Source organism: Electrona antarctica (genome assembly GCF_951216825.1).
Source record: "Electrona antarctica genome assembly, contig: scaffold_233, whole genome shotgun sequence".
NCBI lineage: Eukaryota > Metazoa > Chordata > Actinopteri > Myctophiformes > Myctophidae > Electrona > Electrona antarctica.
Window position 1 is genome coordinate 125,461 of NW_027638412.1, and position 25,951 is coordinate 151,411.

Genomic DNA, 25,951 nt, shown 5'->3' on the forward strand with positions numbered 1-25,951 from the left:
CCTTGAGACCCCCACAGGGCCTTGAGGCCCCCACAGAGACCCCCACAGGGCCTTGAGACCCCCACAGGGCCTTGAGACCCCCACAGAGACCCCCACAGGGCCTTGAGACCCCCACAGGGCCTTGAGACCCCCACAGAGACCCCACAGGGCCTTGAGACCCCCACAGAGACCCCCACAGGGCCTTGAGACCCCCACAGGGCCTTGAGGCCCCCACAGAGACCCCCACAGGGCCTTGAGACCCCCACAGGGCCTTGAGGCCCCCACAGAGACCCCCACAGAGACCCCCACAGGGCCTTGAGACCCCCACAGGGCCTTGAGACCCCTACAGGGCCTTGAGACCCCCACAGAGACCCCCACAGGGCCTTGAGACCCCCACAGAGACCCCCACAGGGCCTTGAGACCCCCACAGGGCCTGGAGGCCCCCACAGGGCCTTGAGACCCCCACAGAGACCCCCACAGAGCCTTGAGACCCCCACAGGGCCTTGAGACCCCCACAGAGACCCCCACAGGGCCTTGAGACCCCCACAGGGCCTTGAGACCCCCACAGAGACCCCCACAGGGCCTTGAGACCCCCACAGGGCCTTGAGACCCCCACAGAGACCCTCACAGGGCCTTGAGACCCCCACAGGGCCTTGAGACCCCCACAGGGTCTTGAGACCCCCACAGAGACCCCCACAGGGCCTTGAGACCCCCACAGGGCCTTGAGGCCCCCACAGGGCCTTGAGACCCCCACAGAGACCCCCACAGAGACCCCCACAGGGCCTTGAGACCCCCACAGGGCCTTGAGGCCCCCACAGGGCCTTGAGACCCCCACAGAGACCCCCACAGAGACCCCCACAGGGCCTTGAGACCCCCACAGGGCCTTGAGACCCCCACAGGGCCTTGAGACCCCCACAGAGACCCCCACAGAGACCCCCACATGGCCTTGAGACCCCCACAGGGCCTTGAGGCCCCCACAGGGCCTTGAGACCCCCACAGAGACCCCCACAGGGCCCCCCACAGGGCCTTGAGACCCCCACAGAGACCCCCACAGGGCCTTGAGACCCCCACAGGGCCTTGAGGCCCCCACAGGGCCTTGAGACCCCCACAGGGCCTTGAGACCGGCCTTGAGACCCCCACAAACGGGACTCGGCGCTGATTGGTTGTTCGTTAGACCCACCCCCACCACTGATTCTCATTGGATAATACATTTTTGTACCGAAGAAATTATAGGTTCACAGTGCAACACCAGACCAAGAGACTCAGTCCACTCAGAGAGTGGGCGGGGTCTTTGGGCTGGATCCAGGCTAGGTACTTCCAGCTTCACTGCGACGGCTGACTAATGAAAGGCATCACGTTTTACAGCATAACGATCAAGGATTTTATTGTGTTTGACATTGTTTGAGTTCTGTAGTAAAATGTGAAAGGGATATTAGGGCCAGTCAATCTAAGATTAAACAGCACCACCTACAGGCCAGTCAATCTAAGATTAAACAGCACGACCTACAATCTAAGATTTGACCCAAACGAAATTGCAAAAGTAATCATTCAAGGTTTTTTATGATCCTTAGCGTCCTCCAAATAATATTAAAAAAAGATTATTATATAAATTGTGGATCATGGAAAATGTGTGTACCTTTTGATTTGATTTGATTTGATTTGATTTTAGCACAGTATAGAGAAATAATGAAAGCATAAAAATAAACAAGGTAGTGCCAGGAGGAGGCAAGAAGCCCTGGGGGTTTATATTATTGTATTATTATATTATATTTTATTATTATTATTATATTATACGAGGCCTCTACCTAAATAAAATACAATAAAGACATTATAACAAGATATAAATAATTTCCAGTAGACATGATTGCAGTATTTAAAACAACTATATATATATAAAATCTACAACATGATTCAAAATACTTGATAATCTAAGACATGATTAGAGCAAATTTTTTGCGCCATGGGCTAAAAACGGCCATATAGCCGTCGTCACAAATGTGATGAGGTCAGCACATTTGGGCACATTAAGGGCAAGTGGATATGGCCGAATTTAGCCCAAGGAGTGTTTTTCGTGCAAAACTAATGCTTGCAATGGATTCAGAATCATGAAAACCGCTTAGTTTGACACGTCACATGCTACTTAAATGTATGCCTTATACAGGATGTTAAAAATAGATTATTATATACATTTTGGATCGTGGGAGAACTGTGTCCTGACGACGCAGGGGGGGGGGGACTCAAAGCTCGGAGCCTCTTCGGTCGCTTCGGGTTCCACTGCCTCCATCCTGACCCGGATGCTCCATAGTAGACCTGGATACGGTCCGTAGCTCCATGGTCTGGTTAGATAAGCTCTGGGGGTCCACCACAGCATTGCAGAAGGTATGGGGGTCCACCACAGCATTGTGGAAGGTCTGGGGGTCCACCAAAGCATTGCAGAAGCTCTGGGGGTCCACCACAGCATTGCAGAAGCTCTGGGGGTCCACCACAGCATTGCAGAAGCTCTGGGGGTCCACCACAGCATTGCAGAAGGTGGTCATCTCACCGTGTCTCTCAGGCTTGTGGAACTGATGGTCCACCGCAGGGTTGCAGAAGATCTGGGGGTCTACGGTGTGAGTGCTGGGGCCCACGGTGTGAGTGTTGGGGCCCACGGTGTGAGCGCTGGGGCCCACGGTGTGAGTGTTGGGTCCCACGGTGTGAGCGCTGGGGCCCACGGTGTGAGCGTTGGTCTCACCGTGTCTCTCAGGCTGGAGGAACTGTCTCCGCAGAAGGACGATGACGGCCACCATGAAGAAGTAGGAGGAGCCACTGAGACACGTGATTAATCCCAGGAATACCATCCTACAAACAGTTAAAAAAAATCACACCTGTGTGAATTGAGAGGCGCTCTAATCATCGTACATCATCATCATCAAATTGGCTCAGACATGTGACGTCAATTCTCCATCCATTGTCAATGACATTTACTGTTTTTTCAGACAACACGTACAACGTTAAACACTACAGCTATTTATAGGAGGGGCTAGCCCCCCCGCGAGATCAGACGCAGAAATACCATCCTGCAAATAGTTTTAAATAAATCACACCCATGTGAAGTGAGGGGCGCCAATATATTAAAGTCTAACTCATGTTGATTAGGTGATGTAATGGTGATGTAAAACAAACGGTGCCAACACAAACATTAAACTCTCTTTATTGTTAATGGGATGTAATGTTTGTGTTTGGGGACAAGATGGCGTACATGTTCCCTTCATTGTCAATGGAGTTTAATGTTTGTGTTTGGGGACAAGATGGCGTACATGTTCCCTTCATTGTCAATGGAGTTTAATGTTTGTGTTAGGGGACAAGATGGCGTACATGTTCCCTTCATTGTCAATGGAGTTTAATGTTTGTGTTTGGGGACGACGTACATGTTCCCTTCATTGTCAATGGAGTTTAATGTTTGTGTTTAGGGACAAGATGACGTACATGTTCCAATCATTGTCAATGGAGTTTAATGTTTGTGTTTAGGGACAAGATGACGTACATGTTCCCTTCATTGTCAATGGAGTTTAATGTTTGTGTTAGGGGACAAGATGACGTACATGTTCCCTTCATTGTCAATGGAGTTTAATGTTTGTGTTTAGGGACAAGATGACGTACATGTTCCCTTCATTGTCAATGGAGTTTAATGTTTGTGTTTAGGGACAAGATGACGTACATGTTCCCTTCATTGTCAATGGAGTTTAATGTTTGTGTTAGGGGACAAGATGACGTACATGTTCCCTTCATTGTCAATGGAGTTTAATGTTTGTGTTAGGGGACAAGATGGCGTACATGTTCCCTTCATTGTCAATGGAGTTTAATGTTTGTGTTTGGGGACAAGATGGCGTACATGTTCCCTTCATTGTCAATGGAGTTTAATGTTTGTGTTAGGGGACAAGATGGCGTACATGTTCCCTTCATTGTCAAAGGCGTTTTTAAAACAAACATTGAACTAAAAATCCTGTCCATTTATCATATCTGTACATGTCAGAGTCCTACCCGTGTGTGTGCGTGCGTGCGTGCGTGCGTGCGTGCGTGCGTGCGTGCGTGCGTGCGTGCGTGCGTACCTGTACATATCAGAGTCATACAGACGACAGGCTCCTCCTCTTCCTCCACAGATCTTCGTCGCCCATTTCAGACACGAATAATCTATCAGAGCTCCGAAGTAAACTGGAGCTGGAATCCCTCCTGCACGCACGCACGCACGCACACACGCACGCACGCACGCACGCACGCACACACATGCACACATGCACACGCAAACGCACATGCACACACACACACACACACACACACACACACACACACACACACACACACACACACACTGTTGTAGCTCCTGACCTGACCTGAGATTTAACGTGGCGTGCGTTAAAGTTCAATGTCACGCTGGAATGATAAATGCCAAAAATGGGTGTAATTTGCGTTGATAAATGGGGGCCAATGTGATGTATTAACCCTATAGGGTCGATAATAGACACAATGTGATGTATTTATCCTATAGGGTCGATAATAGACACAGTATAATGTATTTACCCTATAGGGTCGATAATAGAGACAGTATAATGTATTTACCCTATAGGGTCGATAATAGACACAGCATAATGTATTTACCCTATAGGGTCGATAATAGACACAATGTGATGTATTTACCCTATAGGGTCGATAATAGACACAATGTGATGTATTTACCCTATAGGGTCGATAATAGACACAGTATAATGTATTTACCCTATAGGGTCGATAATAGAGACAGTATAATGTATTTACCCTATAGGGTCGATAATAGAGACAGTATAATGTATTTACCCTATAGGGTCGATAATAGAGACAGTATAATGTATTTACCCTATAGGGTCGATAATAGAGACAGTATAATGTATTTACCCTATAGGGTCGATAATAGACACAATGTGATGTATTTACCCTATAGGGTCGATAATAGATACAGTATAATGTATTTACCCTATAGGGTCGATAATAGAGACAGTATAATGTATTTACCCTATAGGGTCGATAATAGATACAGTATAATGTATTTACCCTATAGGGTCGATAATAGAGACAGTATAATGTATTTACCCTATAGGGTCGATAATAGACACAATGTGATGTATTTACCCTATAGGGTCGATAATAGAGACAGTATAATGTATTTACCCTATAGGGTCGATAATAGACACAGTATAATGTATTTACCCTATAGGGTCGATAATAGAGACAGTATAATGTATTTACCCTATAGGGTCGATAATAGAGACAGTATAATGTATTTACCCTATAGGGTCGATAATAGAGACAGTATAATGTATTTACCCTATAGGGTCGATAATAGAGACAGTATAATGTATTTACCCTATAGGGTCGATAATAGACACAATGTGATGTATTTACCCTATAGGGTCGATAATAGAGACAGTATAATGTATTTACCCTATAGGGTCGATAATAGAGACAGTATAATGTATTTACCCTATAGGGTCGATAATAGACACAGTATAATGTATTTACCCTATAGGGTCGATAATAGACACAATGTGATGTATTTACCCTATAGGGTCGATAATAGACACAGTATAATGTATTTACCCTATAGGGTCGATAATAGACACAGTATAATGTATTTACCCTATAGGGTCGATAATAGACACAATGTGATGTATTTACCCTATAGGGTCGATAATAGACACAATGTGATGTATTTACCCTATAGGGTCGATAATAGACACAATGTGATGAATTTACCCTATAGGGTCGATAATAGAGACAGTATAATGTATTTACCATATAGGGTCGATAATAGACACAATGTGATGTATTTACCCTATAGGATCGATAATAGACACAATGTGATGTATTTACCCTATAGGGTCGATAATAGAGACAGTATTTACCCAGAGTCCTCACGGTCAGGGTGTGGATACCCAGGGCCAGAGATTTGAGATCTGGAGAAATACATCTGTAAATATATTAATATAGTTTACATCTGGACTGATACATCTGTCAATATATTAATATAGTTTACATCTGGACTGATACATCTGTAAATATATTAATATAGTTTGCATCTGGACTGATACATCTGTAAATACATTAATATAGTTTAGTGTTTATTACCAAAGAGGTAACCCTAATGTTGCAGAGTCTATTGAACTAATCCTAACCTAACTCTGAGTCTATTGAACTAATCCTAACCTAACTCTGAGTCTATTGAACTAATCCTAACCTAACTCTGAGTCTATTGAACTAATCCTAACCTAACTCTGAGTCTATTGAACTAATCCTAACCTAACTCTGAGTCTATTGAACTAATTCTAACCTAACTCTGAGTCTATTGAACTAATCCTAACCTAACTCTGAGTCTATTGAACTAATCCTAACCTAACTCTGAGTCTATTGAACTAATCCTAACCTAACTCTGAGTCTATTGAACTAATCCTAACCTAACTCTGAGTCTATTGAACTAATTCTAACCTAACTCTGAGTCTATTGAACTAATCCTAACCTAACTCTGAGTCTATTGAACTAATCCTAACCTAACTCTGAGTCTATTGAACTAATCCTAACCTAACTCTGAGTCTATTGAACTAATCCTAACCTAACTCTGAGTCTATTGAACTAATCCTAACCTAACTCTGAGTCTATTGAACTAATTCTAACCTAACTCTGAGTCTATTGAACTAATTCTAACCTAACTCTGAGTCTATTGAACTAATCCTAACCTAACTCTGAGTCTATTGAACTAATCCTAACCTAACTCTGAGTCTATTGAACTAATCCTAACCTAACTCTGAGTCTATTGAACTAATCCTAACATAACTCTGAGTCTATTGAACTAATCCTAACCTAACTCTGAGTCTATTGAACTAATCCTAACCTAACTCTGAGTCTATTGAACTAATCCTAACCTAACTCTGAGTCTATTGAACTAATTCTAACCTAACTCTGAACCCTAAACAATATGGCAGAATTCACCCTGCGCCGAAATACCCGTATGTGTCTCAAAGATAACTGTATTATAACCGTATTATAAGCGTATTTTAACCGTATTATAAGCGTACTCTAACCGTATACATACCGCAGTATAACCATATACCCTGGGGTGATTCCCAGGGTATTATAACCGTATTTTAACTGTATACATACCGCAGTATAACCATATACCCCGGGGTGATTCCCAGGGTATTATAACCGTATTTTAACTGTATACATACCGCAGTATAACCATATACCCCGGGGTGATTCCCAGGGCGTTGATGAAGGAGCTCAGAACGGACACGGTCATGTAGGAAGTGAACGCAGCGCTGCAGGCCTCGGGGCGAGGGCACTGACCCAGCCTCACCGCGGCTCTGTCACCCCCTAGTGGCCCGGAAGACCACACGCAGGTGCAGTTGTGGAACACCTGTGGTGATCAGAATGACAGCCAATGAGAAAGCAGGGATCAGTGTGTGTGTACGTTTGTGTGCGTTTGTGTGCCTGTGTGCGTTTGCTTGCGTGCGTGCGTGCGTGCGTGCGTGCGTGCGTGCGTGCGTGTGTGCGTGCGTGTCCATACCGTATCTTTCCCGTGTCCTGTAGAAGCCGTACATCCAGCCATGCATGGAGAGATGTATGCAGTACCGCTGTCTGAACACACGGGGTCCCACTCCTCCGCTGAGCACCCGCACTGTCTGTTACACTCTGACAGCAGGCTGCGCTGCTCGGACCATCCAGCAGGGGTGCTGGGGAGCAACACAGCGGTGGACACACTTCTTAACACACCGACCGCCATGGACGGAGATCTCTGTCTTCTAATGTCTTATATAGATTAAGGTTGGTCGCGATGCTAAGCTACATCTGGATAGCTCTGGAATGCTAGCGCGATGTAGACGGGGGCGTTGAGTCACGCTCTGTTTACCTGCTTCATAATGCTTTTATCGCAGATTCTAAACCCAGATTCCGATTCTAAAAAAACAAGGTACATTCAACAGACAATAGCTGGAGAGGGAACGGAGCACCTCCTTCTGTTGAGACGCTCCGTGTTTAAGACGTCGTGGAGCGAAATATTCTGTGCGTCTTGAAAGGTTAGTAAAAAACGCTCAAACGCTGGCAAGCAGGTAACATGTCATTGTTCCGACCTCCCGTTAGTCCGACAGATTACTACCACTATCCCTAATCCTAATCTTAACAGTTTTAACCGGCCACGTAGGTCACTAACCCTAACCTCAGTCTTGACATTAACATCCAACCAACCAGTTAGTTAAACAAACCCGTTGTAGTGAGCGGTGAGGCCGGCCACGCGGACGTTGTCACACTTGGTGACAAAGTGCAGCATCAGCAGCAGGTAGGCCGCTAACGAGGTGATGAAGGACACCTGGGCTCCAGAGGCGACGCCCAGTCTGCACCTCTTCATCACCACGCCCCCCAGGAAGATCCCCAGAGCGACGGCAGGCAGGTTCAGCACACCTGGAATAAATTAATAACTTATTAACACTTTAACACTTTACCACTAACCATAACCAGGTTCAGCACACCTGGAATAAATTAATACTTTATTAACACTAACCCTAACCAGGTTCAGCACACCTGGAATAAATTAATACTTTATTAACACTAACACTTTACCACTAACCATAACCAGGTTCAGCACACCTGGAATAAATGAATACTTTATTAACTGTCATGTTATTTATGGATGTGCGAGATTTATTCTCAGAAATTGGAGTAAAATATATATTGGGTCAAATTGATTGATCAATGTGTGGTTCTCTACTGAAGCAACTAGAGAGCTGTAGGTCTCTGGACCACATTCCAATGCATCCAGTTGAAACCGGTGGATTGGGGGTTTGCGACCTCTTATCACCTTCCTGTTGTGAGAGAAGCAGTTTATGGCACCTTCTCACAGGAGACTCAACTCACTACTTAAGAACATATCAATATGGGATGAAGTAACTTTAATCTTTAATTCCTTTTCAATTGTTTAATGTGTTCTAATAACCTATTATATATTCGGTTGGTAAAAAGCATACATAATAAAGATCTGTATAGTCTTAACAGCCTAAGGTCAGCAGTGCAGCACAGGAAGCTGGCTGCACTGGTAACCGCTCTCACAGAGAGGGCAGGAAGAATGGTCTGGGTTCCGATTGGCTTACAGTGTTAGCATGGAGGTGTGACTTCAGTCAGACTGGCTGTAAATATACTGATAGGGACAATACCTCAGATTCACCAGACCATCGTAATGAAAAGAAGCAAGCAAAAGGCCAGCGGTAATTATAAATGCTGTATATGGTTGTGCATTACTCATCATTTGTGTAATTTGATAATTAGAATGTAACCAAGTGTTATTGTGTTTCTTGTCTCCCCATCAATTAATTAATAATAATAATTAATAATAATGATAACGTAGATTTAAAACCACATATTAAAGTGAACACTGAAAGTCATCAAGGAAGCTGAGTTTTACCAGGATCTGAATAGTTCTGAGACAGGGCTGATTCTGGGACGGCTTAGAGTTTTTAATAGTAGCTAGAATTCCTAACCATCAGAGCAGGGTAGAACCAGACTATTAGGACAAGCTCCAGAGTACTGAATAAATTAATAGCTTATTAATAACACTAACACTTTACCACTAACCCTAACCAGGTTCAGCACATCTGGGAATAAATGAATACCCCTACCTATGAGGAAGTTGGCCTGGATGGTCAGACCACCCTACCTATGAGGAAGTTGGCCTGGATGGTCAGACCACCCTACCTATGAGGAGGTTAGCCTGGATGGTCAGACCACCCTACCTATGAGGAAGTTAGCCTGGATAGTCAGACCACCCTACCTATGAGGAAGTTGGCCTGGATGGTCAGACCACCCTACCTATGAGGAAGTTGGCCTGGATGGTCAGACCACCCTACCTATGAGGAAGTTGGCCTGGATGGTCAGACCACACCTACCTATGAGGAAGTTGGCCTGGATGGTCAGACCACCCCTACCTATGAGGAAGTTGGCCTGTATGGTCAGACCACCCTACCTATGAGGAAGTTGGCCTGGATGGTCAGACCACACCTACCTATGAGGAGGTTAGCCTGGATGGTCAGACCACCCTACCTATGAGGAAGTTAGCCTGGATGGTCAGACCACCCTACCTATGAGGAAGTTGGCCCTGGACGCGGTCAGACCAAACTGCGTCTCCATGAACTTGGCCTTGAAGGTCAGCAGACCGATGAAGGAGTTGAACTTCAGGACGCTGCCGCACAGCAGCAGGAAGTAGGTGGGCGTTCCCAGAAGACGCCTCAGAGAGGGCAGGAAGCCTGCTGGGAGCGATGAAAAGATCTGTTAGCACACGTTAGCACACGTTAGCACATGTTAGCACACGTGAGCTAACGTTAGCACACGTTAGCACACGTGAGCTAAAGTTAGCACACGTTAGCACATGTTAGCACACGTTAGCACACATTAGCACACATTAGCTAACGTTAACTAACGTTAGCAAACATTAGCTAACGTTAGCACACGTTAGCACACGTTAGCACACATTAGCACACGTTAGCACACGTTAGCACAAGTTAGCACACGTTAGCACACGTTAGCACACGTTAACTAACGTTAGCTAACGTTAGCTAATGTTAGCTAACGCGGTGTTGGGGGCACTCGCTGATCAGCCTGCGTCAGGGCCCGGTGACGTCTAGTTACGCCCCTGTATGTTTCTGTATGGATCTGGTATTCAGATAGTTCTATTCTGTATGTTTCTGTATGGATCTGGTATTCAGATAGTTGTATTGTGTATGTTTCTGTATGGATCTGGTATTCAGATAGTTGTATTGTGTATGTTTCTGTATGGATCTGGTATTCAGATAGTTGTATTGTGTATGTTTCTGTATGGATCTGGTATTCACATAGTCCATTCTAGTTTTACTTCCAATATTCAGTTTTAGTTTTAGTTAATTGTATTAAACTTGACCTCTTGACCTCTAACCTTCAGTCAGTTTGACGTTACTGACGGTGTTCAGGATGACCTCTGGGAGGTCACGGGGGTCAGCGGTGAGGTCATGGTTGAGGTCGCGGTTGGGGGAGGGGTCTGTGAGGTCATTGAGGTCGCGGTTGGGGGAGGGGTCTGTGAGGTCATTGAGGTCGCGGTTGGGGGAGGGGTCTGTGAGGTCATTGAGGTCGCGTTTGGGGGAGGTGTCTGTGAGGTCATTGAGGGCGTGGTTGGGGGCAGGGTCTTGCTGAGGCAGAGAGCGCGGCAGGAACCAGAAGGGAATGCCTGTCGACAGAGGTAGAAATGTTACAGTAACCTTTTCGCATTTTTTTCACAAACACAAACGCCAAACATGAAAAAACTAAAAAGAAAATCTAAATGGGGAAAATGCGAGAAAAACTGGAATAACTGGAAAAACTCAAACATTTTTTATTGTGTTTTTTCTTATTGGTTGCAGTACTACCTGCCAACAGCAAGATGGCAGCAGACACCAGGAAGCCCAGCCACCACGCCCCCACCCAGCGAGCGTCCTGTGGACCAATACTCACACTGTCTGGAAGTACACATTACATACACATTACTATCTGAGAGTACACATTAAAGTACACATTACTGTCTGGAAGTACACATTAAAGTACACATTACTGTCTGAAAGTACACACTAAAGTACACATTACTGTCTGGAAGTACACACTAAAGTACACATTACTGTCTGGAAGTACACATTAAAGTACACATTACTGTAATATATTACACAGTCTGTAATGTATGTATGTCAGTATATCTGTATTACTACATACGTACCCAGGTTAACATATCCAACGTCCACGTAGAGTTTGGCGCAGTACGATCCCAACAGGAAGCCAAACATCGGACCCAGTAGAGTTATAGTCTGAAGACAGGCTGTAAATAGAGTTATAGTCAGAGTTATAGTCAGAGTTATAGTCTGAAGACAAGCTGTAAATAGAGTTATAGTCAGAGTTATAGTCAGAGTTATAGTCAGAGTTATAGTCTGAAGACAGGCTGTAAATAGAGTTATAGTCAGAGTTATAGTCAGAGTTATAGTCAGAGTTATAGTCTGAAGACAAGCTGTAAATAGAGTTATAGTCAGAGTTATAGTCAGAGTTATAGTCTGAAGACAGGCTGTAAATAGAGTTATAGTCAGAGTTATAGTCAGAGTTATAGTCTGAAGACAGGCTGTAAATAGAGTTATAGTCAGAGTTATAGTCAGAGTTATAGTCTGAAGACAGGCTGTAAATAGATTTATAGTCAGAGTTATAGTCTGAAGACAGGCTGTAAATAGAGTTATAGTCAGAGTTATAGTCTGAAGACAAGCTGTAAATAGAGTTATAGTCAGAGTTATAGTCAGAGTTATAGTCTGAAGACAGGCTGTAAATAGAGTTATAGTCAGAGTTATAGTCAGAGTTATAGTCTGAAGACAAGCTGTAAATAGAGTTATAGTCAGAGTTATAGTCAGAGTTATAGTCTGAAGACAGGCTGTAAATAGAGTTATAGTCAGAGTTATAGTCTGAAGACAGGCTGTAAATAGAGTTATAGTCAGAGTTATAGTCAGAGTTATAGTCTGAAGACAGGCTGTAAATAGAGTTATAGTCAGAGTTATAGTCAGAGTTATAGTCTGAAGACAGGATGTATGTTAATACATGAACATACAGAGTCCTCGGCTTTAGATGTAGGAGATAATAATGTTAACGTACCGATGTAGAACGGAGAGTCCTCGGCCTTAGAGAAGTCATGGATGTAAGATATTAACGTACCGATGTAGAACGGAGAGTCCTCGGCCTTAGAGAAGTCATGGATGTAAGATATTAACGTACCGATGTAGAACGGAGAGTCCTCGGCCTTAGAGAAGTCATGGATGTAAGATATTAACGTACCGATGTAGAACGGAGAGTCCTCGGCCTTAGAGAAGTCGTCGATGTAAGATATTAACGTACCGATGTAGAACGGAGAGTCCTCGGCCTTAGAGAAGTCATGGATGTAAGATATTAACGTACCGATGTAGAACGGAGAGTCCTCGGCCTTAGAGAAGTCATGGATGTAAGATATTAACGTACCGATGTAGAACGGAGAGTCCTCGGCCTTAGAGAAGTCATGGATGTAAGATATTAACGTACCGATGTAGAACGGAGAGTCCTCGGCCTTAGAGAAGTCATGGATGTAAGATATTAACGTACCGATGTAGAACGGAGAGTCCTCGGCCTTAGAGAAGTCATGGATGTAAGATATTAACGTACCGATGTAGAACGGAGAGTCCTCGGCCTTAGAGAAGTCGTCGATGTAAGATATTAACGTACCGATGTAGAACGGAGAGTCCTCGGCCTTAGAGAAGTCATGGATGTAAGATATTAACGTACCGATGTAGAACGGAGAGTCCTCGGCCTTAGAGAAGTCATGGATGTAAGATATTAACGTACCGATGTAGAACGGAGAGTCCTCGGCCTTAGAGAAGTCGTCGATGTAAGATATTCCCAGAGGAGTGACTGGCGTCTCTCCGATGCCTCGCAGAACGTTTCCCAGAAGGACGTAAACCCACATGCTGGAGCCGCTGTCAATCACACAGGCTGGGCACGCACGCACGCACGCACGCACGCACGCACGCACGCACGCACGCACGCACGCACGCACGCACGCACGCACGCACGCACGCACGCACGCACGCACGCACGCACGCACGCACGCACGCACGCACGCACACACACACACACACACACACACACACACACACACACACACACTTTATATTTTTATAAAACACTCGTGCCATATCACAACAGTACAATATCCAAAATCACAGACAATATCCAGTCTAATATCATGATATTGAGATAACATTATACTGATAGTATATATATACTAGATATATGATAGATAGATATAGATACTACGGATGTCCCGATCTAGTTTTTTTATTTTTTGCTCCTGATCCGATACTGATCTTTTGAAAATGATGCGATCGACCCCAATTTCCGATGATCGGGAATGATGATTAGGGAACCCTAATTGCAGAGATTGCGTTTGATCTTAACTTAAAACTATATTGACGTCTGTCGTGTCTTTTTAGTTTTTTACTCTAGATGGCGCTTTTAGCTAACCTGCGAGTCGCCGTTTGAGTCTCATTGAAACCAGGAAGCAGGAAGTCACCTGATCGCGAAACAAAAAAAAAGCTCCCGTCCACTGAAGCCACTCCCACCTCACAGGACACTCCCACCTCACAGGAAACTCCCACCTCACAAGACACTCCCACCTCAGAGGACACTCCCACCTCAGAGGACACTCCCACCTCACAGGAAACTCCCACCTCACAAGACACTCCCACCTCACAGGACACTCCCACCTCAGAGGACACTCCCACCTCAGAGGACACTCCCACCTCACAGGACACTCCCACCTCACAAGACACTCCCACCTCAGAGGACACTCCCACCTCAGAGGACACTCCCACCTCACAAGACACTCCCACCTCACAGGACACTCCCACCTCACAGGACACTCCCACCTCAGAGGACACTCCCACCTCACAGGACACTCCCACCTCAGAGGACACTCCCACATTACAAGACACTCCCACCTCACAAGACACTCCCACCTCACAAGGCACACCCACCTTACAGGACCTTCGGAAATGCCTTTATCTCCGCTCCTGTATCGTGGAGTACACATTAGTGGTGGGTGGTGATGTCCAGAGGTCTTACCTGGGTGTCCAGAGGTCGTACCTGGGTGTCCAGAGGTCAGAGGTCGTACCTGGGTGTCCAGAGGCAGGCTGCAGGCTCTCTGCTCTCTCCGCAGGACTCCGACAAGCCGCGACGCTTCCGCTGTCATTCTGGGAACCTCGGATCACCGTGTGGTATGAGTAGCTGTTGATACAGTTTATACAACGTGGTTAACCGTGTGGTATGCGTAGCTGTTGATACAGTTTATACAACGTGGTTCACCGTGTGGTATGAGTAGCTGTTGATACAGTTTATACAACGTGGTTCACCATGTGGTATGAGTAGCTGTTGATACAGTTTATACAACGTGGTTCACCGTGTGGTATGAGTAGCTGTTGATACAGTTTATACAACGTGTTCATCGTGTGGTATGAGTAGCTGTTGATACAGTTTATACAACGTGGTTCACCGTGTGGTATGAGTAGCTGTTGATACAGTTTATACAACGTGTTCACCGTGTGGTATGAGTAGCTGTTGATACAGTTTATACAACGTGTTCATCGTGTGGTATGAGTAGCTGTTGATACAGTTTATACAACGTGTTCACCGTGTGGTATGAGTAGCTGTTGATACAGTTTATATAACGTGTTCACCGTGTGGTATGAGTAGCTGTTGATACAGTTTATACAACGTGGTTCACCGTGTGGTATGAGTAGCTGTTGATACAGTTTATACAACGTGGTTCACCGTGTGGTATGAGTAGCTGTTGATACAGTTTATACAACGTGTTCACCGTGTGGTATGAGTAGCTGTTGATACAGTTTATACACCTCGGTTCATCGTGTGGTATGAGTAGCGGTTGATACAGTTTATACACCTCGGTTCATCGTGTGGTATGAGTAGCGGTTGATACAGTTTATACAACGTGGTTCATCGTGTGGTATGAGTAGCTGTTGATACAGTTTATACAACGTGGTTCATCGTGTGGTATGAGTAGCTGTTGATACAGTTTATACACCTCGGTTCACCGTGTGGTATGAGTAGCTGTTGATACAGTTTATACACCTCGGTTCATCGTGTGGTATGAGTAGCTGTTGATACAGTTTATACAACGTGTTCATCGTGTGGTATGAGTAGCTGTTGATACAGTTTATACAACGTGGTTCATCGTGTGGTATGAGTAGCCGTTGATACAGTTTATACAACGTGTTCACCGTGTGGTATGAGTAGCTGTTGATACAGTTTATACAACGTGTTCATCGTGTGGTATGAGTAGCTGTTGATACAGTTTATACAACGTGGTTCACCGTGTGGTATGAGTAGCTGTTGATACAGTTTATACAACGTGTTCATCGTGTGGTATGAGTAGCTGTTGATACAGTTTATACAACGTGGTTCATCGTGTGGTATGAGTAGCTGTTGATACAGTTTATACAACGTGGTTCACCGTGTGGTATGAGTAGCTGTTGATACAGTTTATACAACGTGGTCATTTATCAGACGCTCTTAATCCAGAGAGATTAGAGTCATCTAGGATCATACGTCGGCTAAGAACCTAACATCTGTCTAATATCTATATAATTAAACTATGCGTATATACAGGGTGCTATGTGAGAGTCCAGTGAGAGTGTGTCAGTGACACACTCTCAGGAAGGTGTCTACTATGAAGGGAACGGTTTACCGGTCCATGAAGAAGTGAGGCAGGCCGGTGAGCAGCGCTCCCACAGCCATGAGGAGACATCCCAGAGCGATGAGTCTGGGACGATGGAGCCGAGCCCCGAAATGACTGACCGCTGCCAGGAACAGCAGGTTACCTACGCACACACACACACACACACACACACACACACACACACACACACACACACACACACGCACGCACGCACGCACGCACGCACGCAGGCAGGCAGGCAGGCACGCACGCACGCACGCACGCGCGTAAGAAACATTTGGCTTTTGGTGACTAGTTTTTGAATGTTGGCATGGTGTTAGGGCTACTCAGTATAATACTACTAATACTAATACTATACTAATACTAATACTAATACTAATACTAATACTAATACTAATACTAATACTAATACTACTACTACTATTACTACTACTACTACTACTACTAATAATAATAATACCCATCTCGAACCATCGATGACTAATAATAATGATAATGATAATAATAATAATAATAATACTAATAATACCCATCTCGAACCCTCCATCGATGAGTCATAATAATAATAATAATAATAATAATAATAATAATACCCATCTCGAACCCTCCATCGATGAGTCATAATAATAATAATAATAATACCCATCTCGAACCCTCCATCGATGAGTCATAATAATAATAATAATAATACCCATCTCGAACCCTCCATCGATAAGTCATAATAATAATAATAATAATAATAATAATAATAATAATAATACCCATCTCAAACCCTCCATCGATGAGTCATAATAATAATAATAATAATAATAATAATAATAATAATAATAATAATAATAATAATAATAATAATACCCATCTCAAACCCTCCATCGATGAGTCATAATAATAATAATAATAATACCCATCTCGAACCCTCCATCGATGAGTCATAATAATAATAATAATAATAATAATAATAATAATAATACCCATCTCAAACCCTCCATCGATGAGTCATAATAATAATAATAATAATAATAATAATAATAATAATAATAATAATAATACCCATCTCAAACCCTCCATCGATGAATCCGGTCAACGAGCTGCTGAGGTCGAACCGTCTCTCTATCTGAGTGATGGAACTCTTCATGTAGCTTCCTGTCAGAGCCTTGGAGAAGTAGACCAATGAGAGAGCAGCTATGAACATCTGAAAGAGAAGTGGACCAATGAGAGAGCAGCTATGAACATCTGAAAGAGAAGTGGACCAATGAGAGAGCAGCTATGAACATCTGAAAGAGAAGTGGACCAATGACAGAGCAGCTATGGATATCTGAAAGAGAAGTGGACCAATGACAGAGCAGCTATGAACATCTGAAAGAGAAGTAGACCAATGAGAGAGCAGCTATGAACATCTGAAAGAGAAGTAGACCAATGAGAGAGCAGCTATGAACATCTGAAAGAGAAGTGGACCAATGACAGAGCAGCTATGAACATCTGAAAGAGAAGTGGACCAATGACAGAGCAGCTATGAACATCTGAAAGAGAAGTAGACCAATGAGAGAGCAGCTATGAACATCTGACAGAGAAGTGGACCAATGACAGAGCAGCTATGAACATCTGAAAGAGAAGTGGACCAATGACAGAGCAGCTATGAACATCTGACAGAGAAGTGGACCAATGAGAGAGCAACTATGAACATCTGAAAGAGAAGTGGACCAATGAAAAAGCGGCTATGAACATCTGAAAGAGAAGTGGACCAATGAAAAAGCAGCTATGAACATCTGTCCAAATTGTAGCTTGCGAGTTTAAAAATTACAATTTACAATGTATTAATTTGTCAGACGCTCTTAATCCAGAGTGATTTACAGTAAGCTAGAAGTTAAGAACAACACATGGTGTTACATCACATACATAGAAATAGAACAATAGAACAACACATGGTGATACATCACATACATAGAAATAGAACAATAGAACAACACATGGTGTTACATCACATACATAGAAATAGAACAATAGAACAACACATGGTGATACATCACATACATAGAAATAGAACAATAGAACAACACATGGTGATACATCACATACATAGAAATAGAACAGTAGAACAACACATGGTGATACAGCACATACATAGAAATAGAACAATAGAACAACACATGGTGATACATCACATACATATAAATAGAACAATAGAACAACACATGGTGATACATCACATACATAGAAATAGAACAATAGAACAACACATGGTGATACATCACATAAATAGAAATAGAACAATAGAACAACATATGGTGATACATCACATACATAGAAATAGAACAATAGAACACATGGTGATACATCACATACATAGAAATAGAACAATAGAACAACATATGGTGATACATCACATACATATAAATAGAACAATAGAACAACATATGGTGATACATCACATACATAGAAATAGAACAACAGATCCTGTGATCTTTTGTGTCCGAGACTTGTCCAATCGTGCGTGCGTGCGTGCGTGCGTGCGTGCGTGCGTGCGTGTGTGCGAGCGAGTGTGATGGCCGCCAGTGTTGTTTTTGTCGACTAAAACTAAGACGAAAAATGTTCGTCGACTACCTTTTTTCACTGAAGAAAACTAAATGGAAACTAAATGAAAACTAAGCTATGACGACTAAAACTAAGACTAAACACTGCGTGAAAAGAGGAGTTAACGGGCAATTACGGGAACTGTATTTTGCCCGTAAACCTCAAGTTTAGCAGCAATACAGTTAATATACGGTAATATACAGGTGTGATGGTACATATACAGTTAATATACGGTAATATACAGGTGTGATGGTACATATACAGTTAATATACGGTAATATACAGGTGTGATGGTACATATACAGTTAATATACGGTAATATACAGGTGTGATGGTACATATACAGTTAATATACGGTAATATACAGGTGTGATGGTACATATACAGTTAATATACGGTAATATACAGGTGTGATGGTACATATACAGTTAATATACGGTAATATACAGGTGTGATGGTACATATACAGTTAATATACGGTAATATACAGGTGTGATGGTACAATTCGGGAGTTTACGGGAGTTTGTTGGAAAGATTAACGGGAGTTTCCTGTAATATACACATCCGTATTCCAAGCTTTTTGCACAGTGAAATGTACTGACAGTTAGGAAGGGACTAGTGGACAAGAGATCCAGTAGGAAGGGACTAGTGGACAAGAGATCCAGTAGGAAGGGACTAGTGGACAAGAGATCCAGTAGGAAGGGACTAGTGGACAAGAGATCCAGTAGGAAGGGACTAGTGGACAAGAGATCCAGTATGTTAGGAAGGGACTAGTGGACAAGAGATCCAGTAGCCTATAAGGGACTAGTGGACAAGAGATCCAGTAGCCTATAAGGGACTAGTGGACAAGAGATCCAGTAGGAAGGGACTAGTGGACAAGAGATCCAGTAGGAAGGGACTAGTGGACAGAGATCCAGTAGGAAGGGACTAGTGGACTAGAGATCCAGTAGGAAGGGACTAGTGGACTAGAGATCCAGTAGGAAGGGACTAGTGGACTAGAGATCCAGTAGGAAGGGACTAGTGGACTAGAGATCCAGTAGGAAGGGACTAGTGGACTAGAGAGATCCAGTAGGAAGGGACTAGTGGACTAGAGAGATCCAGTAGGAAGGGACTAGTGGACTAGAGATCCAGTAGGAAGGGACTAGTGGACAGAGATCCAGTAGGAAGGGACTAGTGGACTAGAGATCCAGTAGGAAGGGACTAGTGGACTAGAGATCCAGTAGGAAGGGACTAGTGGACTAGAGATCCAGTAGGAAGGGACTAGTGGACAGAGATCCAGTAGGAAGGGACTAGTGGACTAGAGATCCAGTAGGAAGGGACTAGTGGACTAGAGATCCAGTAGGAAGGGACTAGTGGACTAGAGATCCAGTAGGAAGGGACTAGTGGACTAGAGATCCAGTTAGGAAGGGACTAGTGGACAGAGATCCAGTAGGAAGGGACTAGTGGACTAGAGATCCAGTAGGAAGGGACTAGTGGACTAGAGATCCAGTTAGGAAGGGACTAGTGGACAGAGATCCAGTAGGAAGGGACTAGTGGACAAGAGATCCAGTAGGAAGGGACTAGTGGACAGAGATCCAGTAGGAAGGGACTAGTGGACAAGAGATCCAGTAGGAAGGGACTAGTGGACTAGAGATCCAGTAGGAAGGGACTAGTGGACAAGAGATCCAGTAGGAAGGGACTAGTGGACAGAGATCCAGTAGGAAGGGACTAGTGGACAAGAGATCCAGTAGGAAGGGACTAGTGGACTAGAGATCCAGTAGGAAGGGACTAGTGGACTAGAGATCCAGTAGGAAGGGACTAGTGGACTAGAGATCCAGTAGGAAGGGACTAGTGGACTAGAGATCCAGTAGGAAGGGACTAGTGGACTAGAGATCCAGTAGGAAGGGACTAGTGGACTAGAGATCCAGTAGGAAGGGACTAGTGGACTAGAGATCCAGTAGGAAGGGACTAGTGGACTAGAGATCCAGTAGGAAGGGACTAGTGGACAAGAGATCCACTAGGAAGGGACTAGTGGACTAGAGATCCAGTAGGAAGGGACTAGTGGACTAGAGATCCAGTAGCCTATAAGGGACTAGTGGACAGAGATCCAGTAGGAAGGGACTAGTGGACTAGAGATCCAGTAGGAAGGGACTAGTGGACTAGAGATCCAGTAGGAAGGGACTAGTGGACTAGAGATCCAGTAGGAAGGGACTAGTGGACAGAGATCCAGTAGGAAGGGACTAGTGGACTAGAGAGATCCAGTAGGAAGGGACTAGTGGACTAGAGATCCAGTAGGAAGGGACTAGTGGACTAGAGATCCAGTAGGAAGGGACTAGTGGACTAGAGATCCAGTAGGAAGGGACTAGTGGACAAGAGATCCAGTAGGAAGGGACTAGTGGACATAGATCCAGTAGGAAGGGACTAGTGGACTAGAGATCCAGTAGGAAGGGACTAGTGGACTAGAGATCCAGTAGGAAGGGACTAGTGGACTAGAGATCCAGTAGGAAGGGACTAGTGGACTAGAGATCCAGTAGGAAGGGACTAGTGGACTAGAGATCCAGTAGGAAGGGACTAGTGGACTAGAGATCCAGTAGGAAGGGACTAGTGGACTAGAGATCCAGTAGGAAGGGACTAGTGGACAAGAGATCCAGTAGGAAGGGACTAGTGGACAGAGATCCAGTAGGAAGGGACTAGTGGACTAGAGATCCAGTAGGAAGGGACTAGTGGACAGAGATCCAGTAGGAAGGGCCTAGTGGACTAGAGATCCAGTAGGAAGGGACTAGTGGACTAGAGAGATCCAGTAGGAAGGGACTAGTGGACAAGAGATCCAGTAGGAAGGGACTAGTGGACAGAGATCCAGTAGGAAGGGACTAGTGGACTAGAGAGATCCAGTAGGAAGGGACTAGTGGACAAGAGATCCAGTAGGAAGGGACTAGTGGACAGAGATCCAGTAGGAAGGGACTAGTGGACTAGAGATCCAGTAGGAAGGGACTAGTGGACAAGAGATCCAGTAGGAAGGGACTAGTGGACAGAGATCCAGTAGGAAGGGACTAGTGGACTAGAGATCCAGTAGGAAGGGACTAGTGGACTAGAGATCCAGTAGGAAGGGACTAGTGGACTAGAGATCCAGTAGGAAGGGACTAGTGGACTAGAGAGATCCAGTAGGAAGGGACTAGTGGACAGAGATCCAGTAGGAAGGGACTAGTGGACTAGAGAGATCCAGTAGGAAGGGACTAGTGGACTAGAGATCCAGTAGGAAGGGACTAGTGGACAGAGATCCAGTAGGAAGGGACTAGTGGACTAGAGAGATCCAGTAGGAAGGGACTAGTGGACTAGAGATCCAGTAGGAAGGGACTAGTGGACTAGAGATCCAGTAGGAAGGGACTAGTGGACTAGAGAGATCCAGTAGGAAGGGACTAGTGGACTAGAGATCCAGTAGGAAGGGACTAGTGGACTAGAGATCCAGTAGGAAGGGACTAGTGGACAAGAGATCCAGTAGGAAGGGACTAGTGGACAGAGATCCAGTAGGAAGGGACTAGTGAACAGAGATCCAGTAGGAAGGGACTAGTGGACAAGAGATCCAGTAGGAAGGGACTAGTGGACAAGAGATCCAGTAGGAAGGGACTAGTGGACAGAGATCCAGTAGGAAGGGACTAGTGAACAGAGATCCAGTAGGAAGGGACTAGTGGACAGAGATCCAGTAGGAAGGGACTAGTGGACTAGAGATCCAGTAGGAAGGGACTAGTGGACAGAGATCCAGTAGGAAGGGACTAGTGGACTAGAGAGATCCAGTAGGAAGGGACTAGTGGACAGAGATCCAGTAGGAAGGGACTAGTGGACAGAGATCCAGTAGGAAGGGACTAGTGGACAGAGATCCAGTAGGAAGGGACTAGTGGACTAGAGAGATCCAGTAGGAAGGGACTAGTGGACAGAGATCCAGTAGGAAGGGACTAGTGGACAGAGATCCAGTAGGAAGGGACTAGTGGACTAGAGAGATCCAGTAGGAAGGGACTAGTGGACAGAGATCCAGTAGGAAGGGACTAGTGGACAGAGATCCAGTAGGAAGGGACTAGTGGACAGAGATCCAGTAGGAAGGGACTAGTGGACAGAGATCCAGTAGGAAGGGACTAGTGGACAAGAGATCCAGTAGGAAGGGACTAGTGGACAAGAGATCCAGTAGGAAGGGACTAGTGGACTAGAGAGATCCAGTAGGAAGGGACTAGTGGACAGAGATCCAGTAGGAAGGGACTAGTGGACTAGAGATCCAGTAGGAAGGGACTAGTGGACAGAGATCCAGTAGGAAGGGACTAGTGGACTAGAGAGATCCAGTAGGAAGGGACTAGTGGACAGAGATCCAGTAGGAAGGGACTAGTGGACAGAGATCCAGTAGGAAGGGACTAGTGGACAAGAGATCCAGTAGGAAGGGACTAGTGGACTAGAGATCCAGTAGGAAGGGACTAGTGGACAGAGATCCAGTAGGAAGGGACTAGTGGACTAGAGAGATCCAGTAGGAAGGGACTAGTGGACAGAGATCCAGTAGGAAGGGACTAGTGGACAGAGATCCAGTAGGAAGGGACTAGTGGACTAGAGAGATCCAGTAGGAAGGGACTAGTGGACAGAGATCCAGTAGGAAGGGACTAGTGGACTAGAGATCCAGTAGGAAGGGACTAGTGGACAGAGATCCAGTAGGAAGGGACTAGTGGACAGAGATCCAGTAGGAAGGGACTAGTGGACAGAGATCCAGTAGGAAGGGACTAGTGGACAGAGATCCAGTAGGAAGGGACTAGTGGACAAGAGATCCAGTAGGAAGGGACTAGTGGACAGAGATCCAGTAGGAAGGGACTAGTGGACTAGAGAGATCCAGTAGGAAGGGACTAGTGGACAGAGATCCAGTAGGAAGGGACTAGTGGACAGAGATCCAGTAGGAAGGGACTAGTGGACTAGAGATCCAGTAGGAAGGGACTAGTGGACTAGAGATCCAGTAGGAAGGGACTAGTGGACAGAGATCCAGTAGGAAGGGACTAGTGGACTAGAGAGATCCAGTAGGAAGGGACTAGTGGACTAGAGATCCAGTAGGAAGGGACTAGTGGACTAGAGATCCAGTAGGAAGGGACTAGTGGACAGAGATCCAGTAGGAAGGGACTAGTGGACTAGAGATCCAGTAGGAAGGGACTAGTGGACAGAGATCCAGTAGGAAGGGACTAGTGGACAGAGATCCAGTAGGAAGGGACTAGTGGACAGAGATCCAGTAGGAAGGGACTAGTGGACAGAGATCCAGTAGGAAGGGACTAGTGGACAGAGATCCAGTAGGAAGGGACTAGTGGACAGAGATCCAGTAGGAAGGGACTAGGACAGAGATCCAGTAGGAAGGGACTAGTGGACTAGAGAGATCCAGTAGGAAGGGACTAGTGGACTAGAGATCCAGTAGGAAGGGACTAGTGGACAGAGATCCAGTAGGAAGGGACTAGTGGACAGAGATCCAGTAGGAAGGGACTAGTGGACAGAGATCCAGTAGGAAGGGACTAGTGGACAGAGATCCAGTAGGAAGGGACTAGTGGACTAGAGATCCAGTAGGAAGGGACTAGTGGACAAGAGATCCAGTAGGAAGGGACTAGTGGACAGAGATCCAGTAGGAAGGGACTAGTGGACAAGAGATCCAGTAGGAAGGGACTAGTGGACAAGAGATCCAGTAGGAAGGGACTAGTGGACAGAGATCCAGTAGGAAGGGACTAGTGGACAGAGATCCAGTAGGAAGGGACTAGTGGACAAGAGATCCAGTAGGAAGGGACTAGTGGACAAGAGATCCAGTAGGAAGGGACTAGTGGACAGAGATCCAGTAGGAAGGGACTAGTGGACAGAGATCCAGTAGGAAGGGACTAGTGGACAGAGATCCAGTAGGAAGGGACTAGTGGACAGAGATCCAGTAGGAAGGGACTAGTGGACTAGAGAGATCCAGTAGGAAGGGACTAGTGGACAGAGATCCAGTAGGAAGGGACTAGTGGACAGAGATCCAGTAGGAAGGGACTAGTGGACTAGAGAGATCCAGTAGGAAGGGACTAGTGGACTAGAGATCCAGTAGGAAGGGACTAGTGGACTAGAGATCCAGTAGGAAGGGACTAGTGGACAGAGATCCAGTAGGAAGGGACTAGTGGACTAGAGATCCAGTAGGAAGGGACTAGTGGACAGAGATCCAGTAGGAAGGGACTAGTGGACAGAGATCCAGTAGGAAGGGACTAGTGGACAGAGATCCAGTAGGAAGGGACTAGTGGACAGAGATCCAGTAGGAAGGGACTAGTGGACAGAGATCCAGTAGGAAGGGACTAGTGGACAGAGATCCAGTAGGAAGGGACTAGTGGACAGAGATCCAGTAGGAAGGGACTAGTGGACTAGAGAGATCCAGTAGGAAGGGACTAGTGGACTAGAGATCCAGTAGGAAGGGACTAGTGGACAGAGATCCAGTAGGAAGGGACTAGTGGACAGAGATCCAGTAGGAAGGGACTAGTGGACAGAGATCCAGTAGGAAGGGACTAGTGGACAGAGATCCAGTAGGAAGGGACTAGTGGACAGAGATCCAGTAGGAAGGGACTAGTGGACAAGAGATCCAGTAGGAAGGGACTAGTGGACAAGAGATCCAGTAGGAAGGGACTAGTGGACAGAGATCCAGTAGGAAGGGACTAGTGGACAGAGATCCAGTAGGAAGGGACTAGTGGACAGAGATCCAGTAGGAAGGGACTAGTGGACAGAGATCCAGTAGGAAGGGACTAGTGGACTAGAGATCCAGTAGGAAGGGACTAGTGGACTAGAGATCCAGTAGGAAGGGACTAGTGGACAAGAGATCCAGTAGCCTATAAGGGACTAGTGGACAAGAGATCCAGTAGGAAGGGACTAGTGGACAGAGATCCAGTAGGAAGGGACTAGTGGACAGAGATCCAGTAGGAAGGGACTAGTGGACAGAGATCCAGTAGGAAGGGACTAGTGGACTAGAGATCCAGTAGGAAGGGACTAGTGGACTAGAGATCCAGTAGGAAGGGACTAGTGGACAAGAGATCCAGTAGCCTATAAGGGACTAGTGGACAAGAGATCCAGTAGGAAGGGACTAGTGGACAGAGATCC

General features: G+C 45.3%; 1 protein-coding gene across 1 annotated transcript; it reads right to left on the reverse strand.

Annotated features, from left to right (window-relative positions):
- Positions 1-2,216: 2,216 nt before the first annotated feature.
- LOC306918100 (solute carrier organic anion transporter family member 1C1-like) lies at positions 2,217-17,480 on the reverse strand (the record flags this gene model as incomplete). Its single annotated transcript, XM_079530989.1, has 15 exons — positions 2,217-2,817; positions 4,068-4,188; positions 5,895-5,959; positions 7,215-7,402; positions 7,553-7,718; positions 8,247-8,442; positions 10,113-10,280; positions 10,943-11,230; positions 11,409-11,498; positions 11,750-11,848; positions 13,381-13,527; positions 14,162-14,509; positions 14,708-14,820; positions 16,298-16,430; positions 17,339-17,480. 15 exons carry the CDS (start codon positions 17,478-17,480, stop codon positions 2,217-2,219), a joined length of 2,865 nt encoding a protein of 954 aa, XP_079387115.1.
- Between the last annotated feature and the right edge of the window lie 8,471 nt (positions 17,481-25,951).